General features: G+C 43.3%; 2 protein-coding genes across 3 annotated transcripts; both read left to right on the top strand.

The window, feature by feature from the left end:
• The first annotated feature begins 289 nt into the window (after positions 1 to 289).
• zap70 (zeta chain of T cell receptor associated protein kinase 70) lies at positions 290 to 19375 on the top strand. 2 transcript variants are annotated; one of them, XM_076279132.1, is made up of 13 exons: positions 290 to 534; positions 8857 to 9551; positions 10181 to 10341; positions 10479 to 10617; positions 11992 to 12079; positions 12854 to 12876; positions 12970 to 13006; positions 13253 to 13448; positions 14451 to 14657; positions 16251 to 16443; positions 17204 to 17344; positions 18078 to 18190; positions 18689 to 19375. In XM_076279132.1, the coding sequence occupies exons 2-13, from the start codon at positions 9150 to 9152 to the stop codon at positions 18807 to 18809; spliced, it is 1821 nt and encodes a 606-aa protein (XP_076135247.1). In that variant the 5' UTR covers positions 290 to 534; positions 8857 to 9149; the 3' UTR covers positions 18810 to 19375. The 2 variants fall into 2 exon arrangements, with proteins under 2 accessions (XP_076135247.1, XP_076135248.1); XM_076279133.1 differs by lacking the exon at positions 290 to 534 and adding an exon at positions 8367 to 8538.
• A 161-nt stretch (positions 19376 to 19536) lies between these two features.
• mob3a (MOB kinase activator 3A) lies at positions 19537 to 23710 on the top strand. Its single transcript, XM_076279134.1, has 4 exons — positions 19537 to 19750; positions 21415 to 21975; positions 22698 to 22900; positions 23418 to 23710. The coding sequence occupies exons 2-4, from the start codon at positions 21558 to 21560 to the stop codon at positions 23445 to 23447; spliced, it is 651 nt and encodes a 216-aa protein (XP_076135249.1). The 5' UTR covers positions 19537 to 19750; positions 21415 to 21557; the 3' UTR covers positions 23448 to 23710.
• Positions 23711 to 24431: the final 721 nt, after the last annotated feature.

Below are 24431 nucleotides of genomic sequence, written 5' to 3'. Positions count from 1 at the left end.
TTCCTGTTCTAGAGAAAATATGTGTTCAGTCCATCATACAGAACTGCACTGTCCTTTAGGGCATTCTGCTGTAGTTTCCGTCATAAAACATTAACTGGAGAGTTAATTTAGCTCCTAAATGTCGAAAATGGAAAACATGACAGTTACCCAGCGCACAGCTGATTAGAAGAAAGCCCTTTGGCAGTTTGTAGGGGTGAAGCTAAGGAAGTAGGTTGCTCTTTCTGAGAAGTTGTGTCAGCACAGAGCCTCATTCAACAGTTCTTGCACCTCACCTGCAAACACACACACACACACACACACACACACACACACACACACACGCCAACACACTCCGACACACAGAGCTGTGTGACACCCCTCCCCTGCAGGTCTTAGAGGTCTGGAAGGAGGGACACACATCTCCTCAGCAGACCAAATAAGCGACAGATCCCTCTCTTCTCCCTCTCTTCTCCATCCCTCTCCTTCTATCTCTCCGTCACAGCGGCCTGCCGAGGTCAAGCGTTTCCTTGTGTGGCTCCAAGGCCTCCCTCAGAGGTGAGTGTCTGCAAAGCCGTCAGCTTTGCCTCTCGATCATCTCATACTCAGGAATGTTCTAGAACGTGCTGCCATCTGAGAGACGTGTAGGCCAGAAAGTGTTTCTCGATTTGTCTTTTTTCTACAAAAGGTTTGAATACAGAAAGCAGATCAATTATGTTAAACCTTTAAACAGAAAGAGCGGCACTTTCACACTAAATAGCCTGATGCCAGGTGTTGGCACAGAGAGATATGTACAGAATGGTGCTGTGAGGAAAAAGTTGTTTGGGTTGACTTTCTCGTAGTACCAAATGTTTCTCTCTGGAAATTTCTGGAAATTCTCATGTAACTTACTGAATGGTTTTAAGAATTGGCCTTCTGGAATTGGTAGAATGACCATTAAGTAATGTTACATTTTCAGGTAATTTGTTACAAAGACAAAAACCTTTTTTCCAAAGCAATATGAAAAATTAAAACTTATGTTTGTGTTTTTTTAAAAAGCCATGGCTTTTGAGAGGGTCTTTGCAAGCAAATTAAATATTCAATGCCGTTACAGCGTTTCACACAGAAGAACTCTTGTCCCTAAAACAAGTACTACAATTAAATCTGAGGGTGTTCCATTCTCATTCTCATGAATATCAACTGTATTTTTCATAATTAGTATTGGTGCACTTTCTCTCTATTTATAATGGATGTGAGTGATAGACACCAGTAGTACAGCCTTTGTATTCACAGTTCCTTCATGCCTTGCTGTTATTATCAATAGTTTAATTCATGTTGGTTTTTTGATGTCGGTATATCAGTCATTTAAACATGATACAGGATTTCTGATAGTTTCTGACATGGACTTGTAATGTTTCTAAATGTATCAAAAAGGGTTAACTTAATAACAACCATACTCGCACAACACAACTATACATCCTAAACATTTCAAAGACAATAATAATTAGTTACAAGACAACACAAATCTTTAAAAGGCAGGTTATATTGTAAACTGAGCTGAATCCAAAGAAGGGGTTGTTGAAATTTTAAATTGTGTTGTCATGCATCCTTTAATTTTAAGGAATGAGATACCATCCGGATGTGTAAAAATATGTAAAAATATATTGTAATGATGTAATAATTACGCTATACATACATTAAGAAGATTGTAAGAAATAACATTTCTTGCAATACGATTCTCTAATATGTATTTTTTTTAGTAGTCTATACTCTCAAATAATTACCACAATTAATATAATATAAATGACAATGCCATTTAAACTACTACAAAAGCGATCTGTAATGATATAAGTGGTGGTATGGGCTGAAATAGAATTGTTTTTCCGCCGGAAGCATGGCTGAAAAACATGCTCAGTTGTATTATTAGCCGAGTGTATTAGATAGGCTGACGCACATCGCAAAGCCCTGTGATGCAGAAACACTCTCTGAAATTCTCATGTAACTGACTGAATGGTTTTAAGAATTGGCCTTCTGGAATTGGTAAAATGACCATTAAGTAATGTTACATTTTCAGGTAATTTGTTACAAATACATGCAAATACAAACACACAACACAAGTAAGCCTCACGTCTGGCGTGTAAGCCTGTATGGTGTGTGTTGTCTTGTACTGCACATTGTGTGGATTTTAATCAGCTATAAATGATGCACTGACAGAGTCAAAGGTCATAACAGACACACAGCCTTGTGTATCATCTGGATCAAGTGTGCAGCTGTTTGAGAATAGAAGAAGCACTCCATTGTTTTCCCCGTTAAATCCCTTTAAAGGGTCTCACTTGTCTTGAGAGGGTTTTTTTTGCTTTCCTTGGGTAAAAACATACATCATCTCTGAGCACTCTTCTCCTCATATGACCCTCATCTCTTTCATTCTGGAGAAATAGACTCTGTCATCTTCACACTGTGTTTCAGTGCATTGACACAAAGGTGTACGCATGGCGTGGCGTGGCGTGGCAGCAGATCTACAGAGAGGAGCTGTAAAAAAGCTAGCTTTAGCCCAGTGTGTGTGTGTGTGTGTGTGTGTGTGTGGCAGCAGATCTACAGAGAGGCTCTAATCCCACGCTGTCTGAGCTCCGTCTCAGTCAGTGTTCATTAGTGTTGATGGAGACACATTTAACTTAGCGTGTGATGGCAAATCACAACATACACACACACACATGAAGCCATGACACTTGACACGGCAAATCACAACATACACACACACACGTGAAGCCATGACACTGGACACGACGGAGGCTGCTGTAACACACACTCATTTGCAGAGACAACACAAAGAGCTAGAGCAGAGGGAATCTATAGTGTGAAAAAGGAGCATGAGGGAATGCAAGCAAGACAGAGAGACAGAGAGACAGAAAGACAGAGAGACAGAGAGACAGAGAGACTAAATGTTCTTCAGCGTTTCACAATCACACAGCGGAAATGAGGCTCATTAGATGTGTGTTAGCATGTGTTCATTACGTATCCTTTCCAATGCAAGTGCTGATGGTCACATATTGCACGGATTGAACATTATAAACATCACAAAATGTTGATGTAACACTGATAACATTGTAGCTTTAGATAGCACACTGCAACATTAATGTTAATACTGATAACATTGTAGCTTTAAATATCACACTGCAACACTAATGCTGCTTCATGGGGACCTGAAGCAACCAAATCACCATTTGTCAATGACCTCTTTTAGCTCAGTGCCATCTAAGGAGTGTATGTAGTCTACATCAGCTTACAAGTACAGAAAAACATGTTTCCCCTTTCTGATGCCACATGGACAGCGAACCTATACGACAGTGTCACAAACTGGGTATACATATATAACAAACACTCATACTATGAGATTCCATGAGATTATTAAAGAAGTGAACTCAAAGTGAGATACTGAGAAGTCCCTAAAGAGATGCACTTCAGTGGCCTAGCTGTAAAAAAGCTAGCTTTAGCCCAGTGTGTGTGTGTGTGTGTGTGTGTGTGTGTGTGTGTGTGTGTGTGTGTGTGTGTGTGTGTGTGTGTGTAAACAAAGCTAGCTTGTGCTTTACTCTGTGTAATGTGTCAGACTCTGGTCCTGACTTCCTCAGTGTGGCCGGTGCATGCGGCTTAAAGCCTGTGGTGAGTTAGCCCTGCATGTGGTGTGTCCGTGTGTGTGTGTGTGTCCGTGTGTGTGTGTGTGTGTGTGTGTGTGTGTGTGTGTCCGCTGTGGGTGGGCAGAGGTACACCCAGGTGTGTCCAGGAAGTAAGCTGTGGTTTAAATCAAAGTGATGTTGGCCACTGAAGGAACTTAAAGGTGACATATTTGCCTTGGCTTGGCTTGACTGAGTGAGCTGAGGTCCCCTGTGTCTCTGGCAAAGAGATAACATCAATGCAATGCTCACAGCTCACCAGAGCAGCAAGCAACTATGATAGTACAGCGGCTAAGCACCAGAATCGCTCAGTTTTTGCAGGAAGCATGAAACTTGGCACAGTTATACCACTAACCCTAGTGATTCAAATATGGCCACCATTCTTAATAGAATGATACAACAAGATAAAAAAAGTATTTTAAGTTCTAACACCTCATTTTTAGGGTCAAGGAAGCTATTGGCATGATTTCCAAACAAACTCTATTGCTGTTCATTGCTGTTGCTGCTAATAGAAATATCATTAAAAAACAATTTCAAAGTTTGAAAAGTCATTTTATCACATGACAACCTCAGAAATATCAGAGGCATTAAGTATAATCTGTTAATGGAAGTAACTACCTACATCATCAATAAATTCTTATTCTACATTCTCTCTGAGCAAACATTAACTCTTACTATACATTGCTCAAAAACATTAAAGGAACACTTTGAAAACACATCAGATTGCAATGGGAAAACACATCATGCTGGATATCTATACTGATATGGTTAGGAACAAAAGGATGCCACTTCGTTTTTTGGGAATGAAAGTGATCAATCTACAGAGGACTGAATTCAAAGACCCCCGGAAATCAAAAGTGAAAAAATGTATGCAGCAAGCTAGTCCATTTTGCCTAAATTTCATTGCAGCAACTCATGATGGTACTCAGTAGTTCATATGGCCCCGACATGCTTGATGGCGCTGGGGCCGGATCCTAATGAGACGGCGGATGGTGTCCTGGGGATCTGCTCCCAGATGTGGACACGGCCATCACTGAGCATAATGTCACAGACAGAGGTGTTCAATTGGGTTAATTGTCCGGCGTAATAATCTGCTGCAGCTCAAACTTGTTGCTGGAAGTTACAGCCTACGGGGACTATTTTCAGGTGCTGCATGATATCATTGTGCTGCTGCGCCCATGGTACGTTCACAACGTTCCTTGATTATTACGCCAGAATGAGAGTGTAATTCCATGTCAAATCAGCCTAAAAAATCGCCACGTTTCTTTTTACGTTAGTCCTATTACAGTTTCTAACTTGAGAAGAGACACATTTTACATAGGAAAATTACCAGAAATCTTAGTCACTTTTAAGCATGATGCTAGCGGGCAAGATGCTAATGGTCTAATCCGATTCAATGATCTATGCTAGGCTAGAGCTAAAAGTGGTATCGGCAGACTCAAAGAAACGGCTGGATGAATTGGAGAAAGGTAACAATCAATTGTTTAACTCGAGGGGAGGTGGAAAATGAGTGTAATTCCCCAAATGGTGGAATATCCCTTTTTAAGGTAGAGTCAGAGGTCCCTTAGGTTTTTCCCCTTAGGCTGCTAAAGTCTTTTGTGCAACCATTTAAGGGATTTCTTACAAAAAGAAAATTTTAAGGAAACCTTAAAGGTGCTCTAAGCGATGTCATGTTTTTTAGGCTAAAACATTTTTTGTCACTTACAGCAAACATCACCTCACCATCCGCTAGCTGCCTGTGTCCTGAATACACTGTAAAAAAACAGCAATCTCTGTGGACAACCCAGGCTCCAAAAACAGCCACAAAACAACTTGAGCAAACCTTGCCCATAAAAACATAACAAACTGTTCCAGCAAATCAATGACGAGATGCACGTTTAGGAGAGTTTCAGTTGCACGGGAGGGAGGGGGAGGAAGCTAGCGAGCTAGCTTTCTGTTTTGTTTGAACATCAACAGAAGTGACGTTACCCAGCATTGCTTAGAGCGCCTTTAAGGAGAATACTTAAGAGTGTTTGTGCAACCGATTTTATTTTAAGGGGGCCTTAAATCAAGTTTTAAGGGAAAATCTTAACTTAAGGTGCTTTGTACAACCAGGCCCTGGCCTTAGCCGCTGTAGGCTATTAACACAAAAAGCATGTTCCTTTTGTTGTTACGTTGGCGATGGGGATGTTATTAGGTTTATGTTTGCGGTTAGAAGAAAGCTGTGAAAAGCAGTGTGTGTTACCTCCTACTGGGAAAATTATAAAGGGCAAGCCTGTGCTGGAAATGTATTCATAAGAGGAAAACCTGAGAAAGGGTAAAGCACTTCTCCGAGACGCGGGTGTCTAATGTCTGAGTCCTTTGTAAAGGTAAACAGTCATGTTGATGTTTGATGTTTGTCACTTCATTTGTGAGATTTCTTTGGATTGTGGTGGATAGTCATCTTCCCTATTTTAAACAAAGCAAGAATTTAGGTTTGTGTTTTTTATGAGTTGTCTTATGTCTCAACGAGTAAACAAGTACAGAAGAAAGGGACAGAGCACTGTGTGGGTAAACGAGTACAGAAGAAAGGGATAGAGCACTGTGTGGGTAAACGAGTACAGAAGAAAGGGACAGAGCACTGTGTGGGTAAATGAGTACAGAAGAAAGGGATAGAGCACTGTGTGGGTAAACGAGTGCAGAAGAAAGGCTGTGTGGGTAAAGTCCCAGTGTCTCTCAGGGCTGCAGGTCATCCGTCTTTTGTAACTTTGAATCAATTTGAAGGCATTGAATCAAACACAACCTAGTATCTTACAACACACACACACACACACACACACACACACACACGTTTTCTCTGTCCCAGAGCATTCTCCCATAAAATGAGATGTTGTGGTAAACTCTGTCTTGTGATTGGATGAACTTATTTTGCTATGTAAAACATATTACTCATATTCTCAATCCCTTTTCATGTAGTTTCCACCATCTAGTTTGTAACATAAGGTGATTAAAATACAGCAAAGTTATTTATCACAAATGCTATACCTCTGTAAAACAATATATGTATATATATATATATATATATATATGCAAAAACATTATATGACTGGACATAGTTTATGAATTCAGAGAGAGAGAGAGAAGAAAGTCGAGGCGTTCTAGACGCATGAGCACCTGCAGGGGAGAGAGTTTTTGGATGTGGGGTGTGTGTGTGTGTGGGGGGGGGGGGGGGGTGCGTAGGGGGGTGGAGATGACGTTGCGCAGACTTCCTGTTGTGGCTAGGCTGCTTTTCCAGCAGCAGTCAGCATCAGAACAATGCTTAACTCCCACACACACACACACAAACACACACACACACAGAAAGATCCTTCAAAACACACATACACACACACACACACACACACACACACACACACACAGAAAGATCCTTCAAAACACACATACATACACACACACACACACACACACACACACACACACACAGAGAGATCCTTCAAAACACACATACATACACACACACACACACACACACACACACACACACACACACACACAGAGATCCTTTAAAACACACACACACACACACACACACACACACACATCTAGACATTATACCCAGACACGATCTGAAAAACAGTGATGATCTATTGCACTTTTCAAACCTCTTTGACCTTGCTCTGTAAATAGGATACAAATAACTGAACCATAGTTTTTTGTCTTTACCTCATAATCACTGGCATCTGTAAGGCAGACTGCGTGAGTTGTCATGGAAGATAAAAAGCATAGCATGGAATATAGCCAAGAATAAGAAAATAGCAACGACAGTAAGTTGGGATGGCAACTGAGTAACATCATCACAGCAGTGTGACGCACCACACTAGAGGTTGCATTTACGTGCCCTAAAGTATATCCTGAGATAAAACTAACTCATGACATCTCTATTGACATCTCTTACACTACTGATCCCAACCGCCCACTGCGGTCTTCTGAGCGTCTGTTGTCTCGACCAGCCATAAACGCTAGGTCAAATTCAAGACCTCGGTGGTTCCTCGTTGGTGGAATGAGTTGCCTAGTGCAATCCAATCCAAATATAGGTTGATGATAACCATGTAACCATAACCAATCCAAATATAGGCTGATGATAACCCATAACCAATCCAAATATAGGCTGATGATAACCATAACCAATCCAAATATAGGCTGATGATAACCATAACCAATCCAAATATAGGCTGATGATAACCCATAACCAATCCAAATGTAGGCTGATGATCCAAATATAGGCTGATGATAACCATAACCAATCCAAATATAGGCTGATGATAACCCATAACCAATCAAAATATAGGCTGATGATAACCATAACCAATCCAAATATAGGCTGATGATCCAAATATAGGCTGATGATAACCCATAACCAATCCAAATATAGGCTGATGATAACCATAACCAATCCAAATATAGGCTGATGATAACCATAACCAATCCAAATAACCAATCCAAATATAGGCTGATGATAACCATAACCAATCCAAATATAGCCTGATGATAACCATAACCAATCCAAATATAGGCTGATGATAACCATAACCAATCCAAATATAGCCTGATGATAACCATAACCAATCCAAATATGATAACTTTGCATGGAAACCTGTGTTTATGTGACAGCATGCACCCCATGTAGCCCACAGTGCTGCCTGCAGATCTTTACTCTTGTAGCCCACAGTGCTGCATGCAGATCTTTACTCTTGTAGCCCACAGTGCTGCATGCAGATCTTTACTCGTGCATGTGAGATGCACATGATAACTCACACAAGCAAAGGCACTCCGTGGGCACTTTCACATTTGCACTCAGCAAAAACCTCACACTCACAGCTCTTCCACAACTCTCTCAGCTCTTCCACAACTCTCTCAGCTCCACTGTCAGTTTCACTTAGTCTGCTCCTCTGCAATGGTATGTTTATACAAAGTACATAAAGTGTATTTCAGAAAGTGTCTTTAGAGAGAAGTAGTTATAACGACTACTATTCCTATTCCTATTACTATACGACTATATACTATACTTACTGTTGCTGTAACAGTATTAGTGTAATTACTGTATTATGTATTGATTACGTTGCTGTAACAGTATTAGTGTAATCACTGTATTATGTATTGATTACGTTGCTGTAACAGTATTAGTGTAATTTTCTGTGTTATGTATTGATTACTTTGCTGTAACAGTATTAATGTAATTACTGTATTATGTATTGATTACTGGTGTTGCCTACAGGGTTTGTGGTCCTCTATGTAAGCGTGTCTCCTCTGAGTGTGTGTGTGTCGTCTCTGTGATTGTGTGTGTGTCTTCTCTGTGAGTGTGTGTGTGTCGTCTCTGTGAGAGAGTGTGTGTGTCGTCTCTGTGAGTGAGTGTGTGTCGTCTCTGTGAGTGAGTGTGTCTCGTCTCTGTGATTGTGTGTGTGTCTTCTCTGTGAGTGTGTGTGTCGTCTCTGTGAGAGTGTGTGTGTGTCGTCTCTGTGAGTGTGTGTGTCGTCTCTGTGAGAGTGTGTGTGTGTGTGTGTGTTGAGGATGTCGGACCCTGCGACCGAGCTGCCCTTCTACTTCGGCAGCATCAGCCGTGCGGAGGCGGAGGACCACCTGAAGCTGGCGGGCATGTCGGACGGCCTCTTCCTGCTGCGCCAGTGTCTGCGGAGCCTGGGCGGCTACGTGCTGTCGCTGGTCTGGGACCTGCAGTTCCACCACTACCCCGTGGAGAAGCAGATGAACGGCACCTACTGCGTGTCCGGGGGCAAGCCCCACTGCGGCCCCGCCGAGCTGTGTGAGTACTACAGCAAGGACGCCGACGGCCTGGTGTGCCCGCTCAAGAAGCCCTGCCTGCGCGCCCCCGACAACCCCATCCGCCCCGGCGTCTTCGACACCCTCCGCGACAACATGCTCCGCGAGTACGTCAGGCAGACCTGGCACCTGGAGGTGAGAGCGGCTCCACCCAGACTCGTGTGTGTGTGTGTGTGTGTGTGTGTGTGTCTGTGTCTGTATGTGTGTGTGTGTGTGTGTGTGTGCATGTGTGTGTGTGCGTGTGTGTGTGTGACTCGCTTTGGTTTTACTCAGAACACACAGCTCAGAGTTGGGGAGGAAAAAGTGACAGTTTTCATAGATCTGGGATGGATGACTCAAACTTGGTATTCATGATTTCAAGTGATTTCAGAAAGTTGTTACAAAAAAATACTAAAAAAGTAAGTCTGAGTTTGTTTTCCCAGTGGCATCAACTAAAAGTTTTTTTTTAAATAAATTGTTTGAACCCAAAAGGCAGTGTTCAGATTTGGACAAAGCATTATGAGACTGACTGTGTCGTGGGCAGTGAGATGATGCATCATACATGGTTAACAGAAAATTGCTTGGAAGGATGATAAAGATCTGGAAATGACATTTTGTGAATGCCAAATATCGACGTACATGGAAATGCTAATCCACTGTGTATGTGTGTGCGTGTGTATATATATTATGTGTGTGTGTGGTGTGTGTGTGGTGTGTGTGTGTGTGTGTGTGTGTGTGTGTGGTGTGTGTGTGTGTGTGTGTGTGTGTGTGTGTGTGTGTGTCAGGGAGAGGCCATGGAGCAGGCCATCATCAGCCAGGCTCCTCAGTTGGAGAAGCTCATTGCGACCACCGCCCACGAGAAGATGGCCTGGTTCCACGGAAAGATCGCCCGTCAGGAGGGGGAGCGCCGCCTCTACTCCGGCATCCAGCCAGACGGCAAGTTCCTGTGAGTCAACGGCTACGAGCCTCCCGTCACCACGGTTACGTGCTCCTCAACTGCCGCCGCAGCCTTTGTCTGAGCTGATGTGTTTTTTCCGAGGGTCATGCTTCTCTAATAGATGCTTTTCTGCTCGCCGACTGCAGGGTGAGACAGAAGGATGACTCTGGCACCTTCGCGCTCTCTCTCATGTACGGTAAAACCGCCTACCATTACCAAATCCAGCTGGACAAATCAGGAAAGTACTTCATGCCAGAGGGAACCAAGTTCGACACTGTGTGGCAAGTAGGTTCCATCAGGCGCTCATCCACTGGCACACACATACAATATTATTTCAGTCTGAGATTTCAAATGTGCGCAGGAGAGATGTTAAATCCCTAGTGGTGTAGGCAGGGAGTCTCACACAGTGGCCAATCAACAAACTAGACTATTGGGGGGTGCTGTGGCGCAGCAGGCTACATCACCCGTACCATATACGGGTCAGAGTGCCCACGGCGACCCAGGTTCGAATCCGACCTGCGGTCATTTCCCAATCCCACCCCATCTCTCTCTCCCACTTGCTTCCTGTCTCACTTTTTCACTGTCCTGTCCAAATAAAGGCAAAATAAAAATAAAATAAAAAACAAGCTAGACTATTTACCATCAAAAACAAGATGACTAATATCAAGCTTTGTGGGCAAAGACCAGCAGCAGCAGAACAGCCTTCAGACAGAGCAGAAGGGAACGGAAGGTGTTATCTTAAAAACACAACATGAAGATTTAGTTCAGAAATGAAAATGGTTATGGGCAGTGCAGTCATGCAATGATTGGGAAGCAACTTTCCAATTGGTGGTTGGTTCTTGATTCTTGGCTCTTGGTTCTTGACTCTTTTCAATGCATTTATTTACTTTTGAACTTCTCAGACTCTGTGCCAGAGTTGAGGTGTTGAGGCCAGGCTGCTCAAGATTTGAAAATAGATAATTATACACAGCGGCTTCAAGCGTTTCTCATAACTTCAGACACAGACATTTACTTTCCTTTAACCCCTGGATTTGTAAGACCAAAGAAATGTAATCAAATGCAGCAAAACACATGAAACAGAGAAACAAAAACAAAGAACAGAAATAACGCAACAGTGTATTTGATATCCTTCTTTCCGTACTATAGCTAGTTTAGATTTAGGAGTATTTGATATCCTTCTTTCCGTACTATAGCTAGTTTAGATTTAGGAGTATTTGATATCCTTCTTTCCGTACTATAGCTAGTTTAGATTTAGGAGTATTTGATATCCTTCTTTCCGTACTATAGCTAGTTTAGATTTAGGAGTATTTGATATCCTTCTTTCCGTACTATAGCTAGTTTAGATTTAGGAGTATTTGGGATTTTGAGATGAGTACACTTTGGACCTTTAAAAAAGATACGATTACTCATCCAAGAGGCAGATTATAAAACAATGAAGTGGTTGTGGAATTCAAATACCTGCTGTCTGCCCTCTCCATCCAAGCGACTGCTGTAAACATTAAAAGGGCTACTGAGTTACTAAGGCCAACAAGCAGCATTTGAAAGTGGTGTCTGCCATCCTGGTAATGAGAATGGTCTAAAGTATGAGTTTAATTGAAGAGGAAAGGGATTGTGGCAGATGACCAAAGCTGTGTGTGTCATCCTCTCTCCGCTGGGCAGCTGGTGGAGTATCTGAAGATGAAGCCCGACGGCCTGGTCACGGTGCTGAAGGATCCGTGTGTCAACCGCAACAACGCCTCCGCACTTGGTACTGACCACACACACACACACACTCACACACTCAAAACAACACCTCCACACTCGGTACTGACCGCCCCCACACACACACACACACTCACAACAACACCTCCGCACTCGGTACTGACCGCCCACACACACACACACACTCACACACTCACAACAACACCTCCGCACTCGGTACTGACCGCCCACACATACACACACACACACACACACACCGCAACAACGCCTCCGCACTCGGTACTGACCACACACACACACACACACACACCGCAACAATGCCTCCGCACTCGGTACTGACCACACACACACACACACACACCCTGAACACACACACACACACACACACACACACTGAACACACACTGAACACACACACACACACTGAACACACACTGAACACACACTGAACACACACACACACACACACACACACACACACACACACACACACACACACACACACACACACACTAAACACTCTCACAAAACACTCACACACACTATCATCACCATTCACAGTCACATAAATACACACGATTTCTTAGACTGGAAGACTGTCAAGATTTTCATATTTTTTAAAAACATAACATAACATAACATACTTTATTATACATATACTGCCACACACCCAAGTGCGTCTCTTAGCAGCATTTATGTACATTTGTCAATTTAAACAGCACTATTATGCTACACTATTATACTGTATGCTGATTCATGATGACTGTTATAAGATAACTATTTGATCTCTTTCAATGATGTTTTTACCCATCGGTTGCAGCTGTTCCAGTTGCTCCTAAGCAGGTATGTGCATTTCTGTAGATGTGCGGGTACAACATTCCATTGGTTTTGGTGTTTTTTTTTTATTGTTACAGTAATTGTGAATTTGTCTTTCAGAGGAGGTCAGGGAATGGATACACACCGCCCCCTCGTGGTGAGTTGATGACTTGACATCCCTCATAGCACTGGCTTTGAGACGTTGAGTCTCTGGCCTGCCTCTGCTACTGACTTTATAGTGTCGTTTCTGTATGGGAACAAAAGATTGACCCACATACAATCCAGTGAAGATACATCTTTGTTGTGCTACATAACATTGGGAATGTACAAGGGAACTAATATCTGTTAAATAACAAAGCAAATATCAAACTGACACCAAGTTGACAAGTTGTGTGTGTTGAAGTTGACTCCATGACGGACTCCGAGCCGCGGCGGACCATGCCCATGGACACCAACGAGTTCACGAGCCCTTACGATGACCCCGAGGAGCTGAAGGAGAAGAAGCTCTGCCTGAAGAGGGAACAGCTGATGATTGACGAGGTGGAGCTGGGCTCAGGGAACTTCGGCTGCGTCAAGAAAGGCGTCTACAAGATGAGGAAGTGAGTGTGACGCGTCTACAAGATGAGGAAGTGAGTGTGACGCGTCTACAAGATGAGGAAGTGAGTGTGACGCGTCTGACACCAGTCAGACTAAATGAAGCACATACCTGTGATGGATTTGGAGCATTGGCATGGACGGCCATAGTATGTGTTGAATTCACAATGATGGGGATAAGTGTGTGTGTGTGTGTGTGTGTGTGTGTGTGTGATGTGTGTATAGTCAGTTTAAGGCACTTAGAGTATCAGACCAATGAAATCATTTACAGATGTTCTGGGCTGTAAGCAGTCTGTATATATTATACACATAAACACACTGATGTACAAAGTAAGGTCTTTCAATGCCATGTTATGTATTCAAGACTTCCAAATCAAACCATGATCCATGCACAGCCCGGTTAGGTGCAGGTAGATTGCAGGAACAAACTTAAATATCAAAAATAAGATCGCACACTGTAGACTTTTGCTCCATTTTATTCAGAGCGAACAACGCGTTTCGCATTCAGTATGTATGCATACAGTTAAATATACAGTACAGTGATTTTATTCAGCGAAATGCGCTGAATAAAATCAAGTAAAAGTCAACAGTGTGTGGTATTGCGTTCTTATTTTTGGTATTCAAAACTTATTTGAATAGATATGTAAAACACCCTACCTGTGTGATATCAGATTCAGAAGAGACGGATCAAATAGCAGGCTATTATTATAACACACCTACTGAACCCTCAGTGGAACCTTAGTAAGATGACACGCTTTTGTTCTACTGACGCCTCAGTGGAACCTTAGTAAGATGACACGCTTTTGTTCTACTGAGCCCTCAGTGGAACCTTAGTAAGATGACACGCTTTTGTTCTACTGAGCCCTCAGTGGAACCTTAGTAAGATGACACGCTTTTTTTTCTACTGACGCCTCAGTGGAACCTTAGTAAGATGACACACTTTTGTTCTACTGACGCCTCAGTGGAACCTTAGTAAGATGACACGCTTTTGTTCTACTGCACACCAGGAAGCACGTGGACGTGGCCATCAAGGTTCTGAAGAGTGAGAACGAGAAGGGCGTGAAGGACGAGATGATGCGTGAGGCGGAGATCATGCACCAGCTGGACAACCCCTACATCGTGCGCATGATCGGCCTGTGCGAAGCCGAGTCCCTCATGCTGGTCATGGAGATGGCGCCGGCCGGCCCACTCAACAAGTTCCTCTCCAGCAAGAAGTAGGTCTCCACAGCACACGCAACACACGCTACAACAAGTTCCTCTCCAGCAGGAAGTAGGTTTCCACAGCACACGCAACACACGCTACAACAAGTTCCTCTCCAGCAGGAAGTAGGTCTCCACAGCACACGCAACACACGCTACAACAAGTTCCTCTCCAGCAGGAAGTAGGTCTCCACAGCACACGCAACACACGCTACAACAAGTTCCTCTCCAGCAGGAAGTAGGTCTCCACAGCACACGCAACACACGCTACAACAAGTTCCTCTCCAGCAGGAAGTAGGTCTCCACAGCACACGCAACACACGCTACAACAAGTTCCTCTCCAGCAGGAAGTAGGTCTCCACAGCACACAGCAGATCACTCATTCATATCACGCTACAACAAGATCCTCTCCAGCAGGAAGTAGACGCAACACACGCTACAACAAGTTCCTCTCCAGCAGGAAGTAGGTCTCCACAGCACACAGCAGATCACTCATTCATATCACGCTACAACAAGTTCCTCTCCAGCAAGAAATAGGTCTCCACACGCAACACAGTGTGCACAGGCAACACAGCAGATCATTCTGGCTAAATGCCCAACCGGGATCACTCAATCTGGCCCCCTAATCGTCCCCCAGTCTAATTGGCTCATTCACTCCATCACTCTCCACCTCAAGCTGGTGTGTGGTGAGCGTTCTGGCACATATTGGATGCCGTGCATCACCCAGGTGGGTGCTACACATAAGTGGTGGTTAGTGAGGTTCCCCCTTCCATGTGAAGCGTTTTGAGTGTCTAGAAAAGCGCTGTAGAAATGTAACGTGTTGTTGTTGTTGTTGTTGATGATGAAAAGCGCTATATAAATGTAAAGTGTTGTTGTTATTGTTATCATTCATTCAATACTTACTTTATATGCTTTTCTCTCACTACACACACAAGCAACACAGCTCATTCATTCACCCTTCAACTCAGCTCATTCATACATCTCCTCTCATGAGTCCGTACACAACAGGAACTTCTCATCCTTATTCCACATCCCTAACCCACACGCACGCATCGTAATTCCCAACCCATTCTTCTCCAGGCACCAAGTGCTACTTGTCTGTCGTTAGGCTCTTTGTTCAGTCACTGAGGATCCTGTTTAATTCATCCAAGCCATGATATATACAGTCTTGTTTGTGTGGGTGATAAAGAAAGTCACTAGATCTGCACCAAAACTACACTGAGTACACTAGACCCTGCCATTTCCCCCCTAACTGCCCTCTGCCCAGCCGTCATCCCGTTGTTGCCCCCCTAACTGCCCTCTGCCCAGCCGTAACCGTGCTGTTGCCCCATCGCCCCCTCCCCAGCCGTTGCCCTCAAAACTGCCCTCTTCCAGCCATTGCCCCCTCCCCAGCTGTAACCCTGCTGTTGCCCCATCGCCCCCTCCCCAGACGTAACCCTGCTGTTGCCACTATTGCCCCCTCCCCAGACGTAACCATGCTGTTGCCACTATTGCCCCCTCCCCAGCCGTAACCATGCTGTTGCCACTATTGCCCCCTCCCCAGCCGTAACCATGCTGTTGCCACTATTGCCCCCTCCCCAGCCGTAACCCTGCCGTTGCCCCCTCAGGGATCAGGTGTCGGTGGAGAACGTGGTGGAGCTGATGCACCAGGTGTCCCTGGGGATGCTCTACCTGGAGCAGAAGAACTTCGTCCACAGAGACCTGGCCGCCCGCAACGTGCTGCTCGTCAACCAGCACTACGCCAAGATCAGCGACTTCGGCCTGTCCAAGGCCTTAGGGGCAGACGACAACTATTACAAGGTTAGACTTTCTCCTAAATAAAATACAAAATACATCTCTGCCGACTGCTTACATTACACTGGAATACATGACAGTTTATTTACATAACTATCTATCTATATTTGCATATCTTATCTAAAATTCAAACAGGAATACTGTTAAAGTTTGTCTCCAAATCTAATGGTTAAGCCAGACCTGAAGATGGTTGGAGGTTTTTGCGTTTATTTTGAGAAGCAGCTCAGAGCATGCTTGTGGTTTGGGTGAAGTGGCGGCATGATGAGCAGGGTGAACTGCTCCCTAAAGCCTGGGTGTGGGCGCGTGGGCACGGAGACGCCATGCCGTGGGCACACGCTGCTGCTAGGCACAGGGGTAGCTCACCTTGTCCAAAGGGAAATTCCCAAGACTTTACATGACTTCTCCCTCAGCTCTCTCAAACCATCTGTGAGAAGTCCCTGTGAACTTGTGTGTAGAGGATCATTTATCTTAAATCCACCCGTTAGATATGTTCAAAGGACAATTCTACAATTAGATACCAATACATTTTACACAGACCTGGATGTCCATAGTATAGACCTATTCCAAAATCAGTATAACGCAAGTCTATTAGTGGTTATAGATGTGGTAATCAGCTGTTGCAAAAGCGGCATTTAGCATTTAGCTGCACAACAGCGTGTAGTGGTTCATTTAGCATTTAGCTGCACAACAGCGTGTAGTGGTTCATTTAGCATTTAGCTGCACAACAGCGTGTAGTGGTTCATTTAATCTGCTGTCTCCCGCCCAGGCTCGCTCGGCAGGGAAGTGGCCACTGAAATGGTACGCCCCGGAGTGCATCTGCTTCCACAAGTTCTCCAGCAAAAGTGACGTGTGGAGCTTCGGGGTGACCATGTGGGAGGCCTTCTCGTTTGGAGGGAAGCCTTATAAGGTACCAGCACCGCTGCATCCATGATGACCTCTGACCCCGCCTGCTGCCCAACGCTACATATGCTACTTCAACTTCAGTTAGCGGATTCAAATCTGCTCTTTAGTTGGGTGGTCGGTTTATAAAGGGCCAAAATGCAAAGATCACACTTGAAAACTCTTACTGACATCTGGTATAGGAAGTTATAGGAGTTTCAGTCCCAGATATTACACACACTGATCACAAACATATACCTGTGTTTCCTTAAAGGACTTCCTTTGGGAAAATACCTGTGTTTCCTTAAAGGACTTCCTTTGGGAAAATTGTCTGTTAAATACCTAGATGCAGAAACATATTTGGATATTTGAGCACATGGACTATGTGTGTACATGGACATCACATTTATTTACTTGTATGTATGTGCTACTTCTACAAAGACAATTTTAGCCCCAGGCCTGACCCATTAGGGCTCCCAGGCCTGACCCATTAGGGCTCCCAGGCCTGACCCGTTAGGGTTCCCAGGTACTGAGCACACACCCTTAGTGTGGTCAGAATTCTGCTCTATGAGTCGGCCCCATTTTATTCTGCCACCAGAACCATCATTTTGCCCAACATGTCAAGAGAAAAACCGGTCACAAATGATTCTGGACACTGTATGTTTATTTTTGACTGAACATGTTTATTGTTTATTTTTGACTGAACATGTTTATTGTTTATTTTTGACTGAACATGTTTATTGTTTATTTTAAATGTGTAGAAAATGAAAGGCCCGGAGGTGATCAGCTTTATTGCGGATGGCTCTCGAATGGACAATCCAGCAGGATGCCCTGACGTAATGTACAAGGTTATGCTGGACTGCTGGACGTACAAGTATGAGAACATCTCCCCTTTACTACACACTGTACTGCATATGAGAACCCTTTACTACACACTGCATATGAGAACCCTTTACTACATACTGCATATGAGAACCCTTTACTACATACTGCATATGAGAACATCTCCCCTTTACTACATACTGCATATGAGAACCCTTTACTACACACTGAATATGAGAACATCTCCCCTTTACTACATACTTCATATGAGAACCCTTTACTACATACTGTACTGCATATGAGAACCCTTTACTACATACTGCATATGAGAACCCTTTACTACATACTGCATATGAGAACATCTCCCCTTTACTACATGTATATGCATATACACTTATTACATGACTGATCAATGAATTAATGTCAAAATACAAATACATACTATATATGCATTAAGAAATTATCTCTTTTCCCCTGCGCTCTTTCTGTTTCTCTCTCTCTCTCTCTCTCTCTCTCTCTCTCTGTGTGTGTGTGTGTGTGTGTGTCTCAGACATGAGGAAAGGCCGTGCTTTGCCAAGGTGGAGGAGCGCATGCGGCTCTACTACTATTCCATTTCTAATAAGAATCCTCTGGATGCCCTGCCCGAAGAGAACACCGAGCCTGGCACCTAGCACTGACCTCTGAACTATGTGCCATGGCAACCTGTAGCACTGTTATGTTATGTAGCCAATGCCAGCTAGCAAACCATTTACTGATCTGAGCCTGAAGCCATGTTCTCATTAAATGCTTGGTTTAATTGCGCTTTTTACAGCTAATGAATTGTGTTTCTTGCTTGGTAGGCACTAAAACAAATTAAAAGGTTGGCACATGTTTGCTTTTCAAATAATACTGTTTTACTGAATAAAGGAAAACATTTTCCAATAGGCATGGCAGGGCAAGTTTATTTATATAGTGCATTTCATACACAGGGGTTACCCAATGTACTTTACATAAACAAAAAGCAAAGATTGTTACTGACCTACTGTTTTTCCTGACTTCCTGTTCTCTGTATCGTGTTTCCAAGCAGAATAGTTATTTCATACATTCCTTTTTTCTCACTGTATTCAGTAGCCATGCTTGTATGAGTTCATGTGCTTATTTAAAAATATGAAAATAAAATTATTTGAAAACATGGTAGCCTACTGTGTCGCATGAAATTTAGGAATGAATATGCAATAAAGAATAATATAACAATCTATTGATGAAATGACCTTTCTTATGGTGTTGTCGTCCTTCGTTTATAAAGTAGGCTATCTTCCTCGCGGCAGTAGAGCAGTCTGGGGAAGCAGAGTGGACCATTAAAGAACACGTAGTCTCGCTCTGCTCTCTGCTGTGGTTTTCATCAATATGACGTTTCATCAAAGGAAGTGAAGTTTTGTGTAGCTAGGGAGGGGCTTGTTGTTAAGTTTTCAAAGAAAATGCATCATTACAAACTATAAAGGGAAATTTACGACTAATTTAGCAATAAGTACGCATAGTTAGTCTTATTGACTTGTCAAATTGGTCTGCGTCGTAATCGTGTAGAATTTGGAGAGGAGCATCATAGCGGAACAAGAACGTAGGTATTATTTGGGTAAGTTCGTTTTAGGTTCCCTGTTTCGGTGAACAAGTCCGTTATTTCTTCTTAGTATGTAATTTGAATAGACCTGTGAAATACTTCGAAGGCTCAGCGTATCTTGTCTGTTAATTATCAGTAGGCTACAATGTAATAAGGCTGGAATAGGAGTTTTACACTTTGTAGCCGCTGTCACGCGGAACTACCGCATGAGGCAATTGAAAGTTTGTGTGGCGCTCACTCGCATAGCCATTTTATCAATCCACTGTGTTCTTCCCACACTTGGTTGTTATAGCCGCATCGTCACTGACATTGTAGTGTGATATTTTCTATCCATAAAGAATAAATTAATTTATCACTAAGTTAGCCCCAGTGGCCCAAATGGCTACTTGATCATTTTAATGCAAACTAGCCTACCCAAAATCGATTACATGCTCTTGGTTAACCTGGTGAGCTTCTGATGATAGTATAAGGCCTGATTTGACTTGAATGTCACAGTTGTTGTCGTCACACTTTGCCATCACACATCAGTGCTCGTGGGCTGATATGATAATCAATTCAGTTGAAACCAATATGTGTTTACAGAAACTAATCTGTCGACATATTACAAAACTGCTCACAGACCTCTATAGGCTAAGTGCTCCAGAACAGCTGGCTCGCTGGACAACATCTGTCTGTTCTGCACTATATCAGCGCAGAACTTGCTCAAGAGTCTGTGACCCATAGGTTCCATCTTTTCTTTGGCAGATAGATAGATGGACACTTTATTCAGCCCGACGGAATTTTGCCAGCTTCCACTTGTAATTTTTACTGTATGAAATGAAAATGTTCAAAGACAAACTATAATGACCCAATTTCGTATGTAATTTTCATCTTGGTTCTTTGTTTCGGGTGGTTTTATACATTTATTTATTTTTAGACAGCACCAGAGAATGCAATTATATGCCTGAGACTAAGAGACTGAATATGAATAAAAAATAAAAACTGGTAGAAGTTCATTTTAAATCACGCTTTCAGAATAGCGTATACTCCTTTTAAGTGTAGACGCATTTGTGTTTGTGGAACTGAAGAGTGTCTCCTTGATCTGTGTTTACATGGTTGCATCCAGCCATGCTAAGCATGCACAGGAGGGAAAAGGGCCCTCTGTCCCTCACTTTATCTCCATCAGTTAAACCAGGAGGCACTCAGCCTTGTTTGGCCTTCTAACCAAGTCTATTGTTGTCATTTACAAAAAACTGGCCGTGAAGAACCTTTTTTTCCCCTTGAAGAATGATGGTTAAAGATAATCATCAAGAAGTCCGATAGACAAGTTGTAACACAGTCACACAGAGACCACTCTACATTCCACGTGTATTTGTAATGTTTTCCATTTTGTGTTGTCAGCAGTTTGTTCATCTAGGCCCCTGTGTTCTACTCTATTTGACATTTGGTGTTTTTTTTTAAAATCTATACAGTATATGAAGCATCAAATCATTTTTTCCCATTAGATACATTAGACACAGCTTTTAAACTTTCAATCCCAATGAGGGCAAATCATTTCTTCCCATTAGATACATTAGACAGATTAGCTTTTAAACTTTCCAAATAGCCGTGGACTGCCTTTCACTTCTCTTTGTGACCGCTTCTCTCTCACTGTTTATCTCTCTGCCTCTGATGTGATCATCGTTCCTGTGTCTACACAGCGTCCAGCACAATAAGAGAAGGATCACAGTGACGACGCCAGTGCTGAATCAGCTGTTGCACGCCCTGTTCTTGGAGCTTGACCAGGAAACGAGTACTTTCAGAAGACAAAACCCATCCAACTCGCCACTCTCACACTCCAACAATGTCCTTGGCACTCAAACAAGTCTTCAACAAAGACAGGACATTCCGCCCCAAGCGCAAATTTGAGCCCGGGACGCAGCGCTTTGAGCTGCACAAAAAAGCGCAGGCCTCTCTGAACGCAGGACTGGACCTGAAACAGGCGGTGCAGCTCCCTCACGGCGAGGACCTGAACGACTGGGTGGCCGTGCACGTGGTGGACTTCTTCAACCGCATCAACCTCATCTACGGCACCGTCAGCGACTCCTGCACCGACCAGTCCTGCCCCGTCATGTCCGGCGGACCCAAGTACGAGTACCGTTGGCAGGACGAGAACAAGTACAGGAAGCCCACGGCCCTCTCTGCCCCAAAGTACATGAACATGCTGATGGACTGGATCGAAGTGCAGATCAATAACGAGCACATCTTCCCCACCAACGTCGGTGAGAGGTTCACCTGCAGCACCCGACATCTGCCCCCCATCTCCATTCAGTGTTGCACAGGACACTTTGTGGAGGACAATTCAGACAGCCTTTTGAATAATAATTAGCATTAATTATTATGAATCCGAACATGCATGTGCAACAGGAAGTTGCATCAATAGTGCTGGCTGAGCGGATATTTTAGGATCGGGGCAGTGGGTTTAATAGTGTCCTAAATAGGCTGCTTGGCAGGAGACAGAGGCATGCTGGCTTTGCCACTAAACGGGGTCGGGTCACTAAAAGCACAGTGAGATATAAATAACCATGCTCTGTGCTTATTGCAGGGGAAACAGATTCTTAGAAAGCAGTAAGATAACTCCATTCTGTGTGAGGGCCAAGATCTGACTAAAAAGGCAGGACATGCTGGTTTATCAGAGAGGCTGACGCATAGGCCTTGTTTATCACTATGATCGGCTAGAGAATGTGCTCACGCTCACACTATGAGTCTTGGTCTTAATAGAGTGAGACGCTCTGAGAGGAAAAAAGATCTACCTCATATCATACATCCAAGCACATGTCTTGACAGCATGAATGTTTTTAATCCACGTTTATATTTGCTCATAATGTGCGAGCCTAACTGTGCTAGTGTTACTGTTTGACCATGATACATTTAGTCTCCACATCTGTTTACATCCCAATTAATCACTTTGTGTTGTTGTTGTTGTTGTTGTTGATTATTTCAGGTACTCCCTTTCCCAAGACATTCATGCAGGTAGCGAAGAAGATCCTGTCGCGGCTGTTCCGCGTCTTTGTGCACGTGTACATTCACCACTTCGACCGTGTGAGCCAGATGGGAGCGGAGGCACACGTCAACACCTGCTACAAACATTTCTACTACTTTGTCACCGAGTTCAACTTGACCGACCACAAAGAATTGGAGCCACTGGTAGGACTTTGTGTGTGTGTGTGTGTGTGCATGTGTGTGTGTGTGTGTGTGTGTGTGCATGTGTGTGTGCATGTGTGTGTGCGTGCGTGTGTGCGCGCGTGTGTGTGTGTGTGTGCGTGCGTGCGTGCGTGCGTGCGTGTGTGTATGTAGGCTACATGTGACAGTTAAAGAAAGGGTTAAAGAGTAACCACAGTTGAAGGGTAACGCTTAAAGGGTTACAGATTGATTAGCATTAGTGAGTATACAGGAGATGTTTGGTACATGCTTATTTGCATTGGTTGATATCAGCAGTTTGTATCGGCAAAGAGGAAACTTGATGCTTCATTGTTTTTTTCTCTGTGACAAACGCTCAAACACTAGCGACCGAGTCAGGTGTCCTTCACAGATCCTGTTACAGAAGGACAAGTCGCTCATATGCAGGCAGAGTAAACAATGTCACGAGGAGCCGGTGTGTGTGTGTGTGTGTGTTTGCTCAGTAATGCCTTCGCTGAATCGTTTCCCTCCTTCGATTCAACAGAAAGAGATGACCGCTCGCATGTGCCACTGAAAGGAAGCCATCGACCACATCGATCCCATCGACCCCAGCTGTAAACAAACAAACAAACAAACAAAAAAGAATCTTCAAGAGTTTATTTTTTATAAAGACAATTAATGCAATTAATGCTACATATTTAGAAAGAAATGTGTAGATGAAAAACTTTATTCTTTACATGTGTTGGAAAGTTTTTTTGAACTCAGTATTATTTTATGTTGTTTGTTGTTGCGATATTTGTTATGGATAGTCTACATTAAAAGCAAATGATCACTCTTCTTATTTGTTTTTCTCAATTATTGGTGAAATTGTGATCATGGGTTACTCGGTTGCATTATGAATAAGTATACACTTCTAATGAACCATATGAAAACGTAGGATAGTTTCGAGTGCAGACTATCTGACAATGTTAAATCCCTTTCATACATCTACATTAGTGGATTGATTGATGCAGTGTTTTTCAACCACTGTGCCGGGGCACACTAGTGTGCCGTGAGAGATCATCAGGTGTGCCGCAGAAAATTACCCAAATGTTACTCACTGGTCCAGAAAAGCAACTGTTGCATCAAAGAATTTATAACCACATGCTCTCATTGATTGTATGATTGCACTATTTGTGGTATGCTGGCATTGTACAACGGGGGCCCCATATCCAGTATTCACAGAATCATCACATATCCAGTTCATAACAACAATTAAATTAGATATAGTCACCTACAAATGAAACCGAGGGCACTTTTTTTATTGAGCAGGTCTTGCATAGAAGCCATAATAAGGCCATATCTGTGTATTATTTGAAATTTTAGGCTATGGTATGTTTATTTTTTCTTCACACAGGATGTTAGTGTGCCGTGGGACATTTTAAGTGTCAAAAGTGTGCCGTGGCACAAAAAAGGTTGAAAAACACTGGATTGATGGATAGATCCACCTATATCAATTACATTTATAAGTAAAATAAAATCATGTTTTGTACACAGTAGCAGTCAGGCTTTATTTAGT

This window comes from Alosa pseudoharengus, unplaced genomic scaffold (assembly GCF_046254945.1).
Source record: "Alosa pseudoharengus isolate Yale_2024_CS ecotype anadromous, Long Island Sound unplaced genomic scaffold, YU_APseudo_1.1 YU_APseudo_1.1_scf_11, whole genome shotgun sequence".
Lineage (NCBI taxonomy): Eukaryota > Metazoa > Chordata > Actinopteri > Clupeiformes > Clupeidae > Alosa > Alosa pseudoharengus.
Note: the sequence above shows the minus strand (reverse complement) of the source record. Positions and strands in the feature narration are given on the sequence as shown.

Coding starts and splice junctions, on each gene's coding strand:
- mob3a (XM_076279134.1), top strand. CDS start 21,558: ATGTCCTTGGCACTCAAACAAGTCTTCAACAAAGACAGGACATTCCGC. Junction 21,976..22,697: donor CATCTTCCCCACCAACGTCG/GTGAGAGGTTCA, acceptor TGATTATTTCAG/GTACTCCCTTTCCCAAGACA. Junction 22,901..23,417: donor ACAAAGAATTGGAGCCACTG/GTAGGACTTTGT, acceptor TCGATTCAACAG/AAAGAGATGACCGCTCGCAT.
- zap70 (XM_076279132.1), top strand. CDS start 9,150: ATGTCGGACCCTGCGACCGAGCTGCCCTTCTACTTCGGCAGCATCAGC. Junction 10,342..10,478: donor CAGCCAGACGGCAAGTTCCT/GTGAGTCAACGG, acceptor CGCCGACTGCAG/GGTGAGACAGAAGGATGACT. Junction 16,444..17,203: donor CAGACGACAACTATTACAAG/GTTAGACTTTCT, acceptor TCTCCCGCCCAG/GCTCGCTCGGCAGGGAAGTG.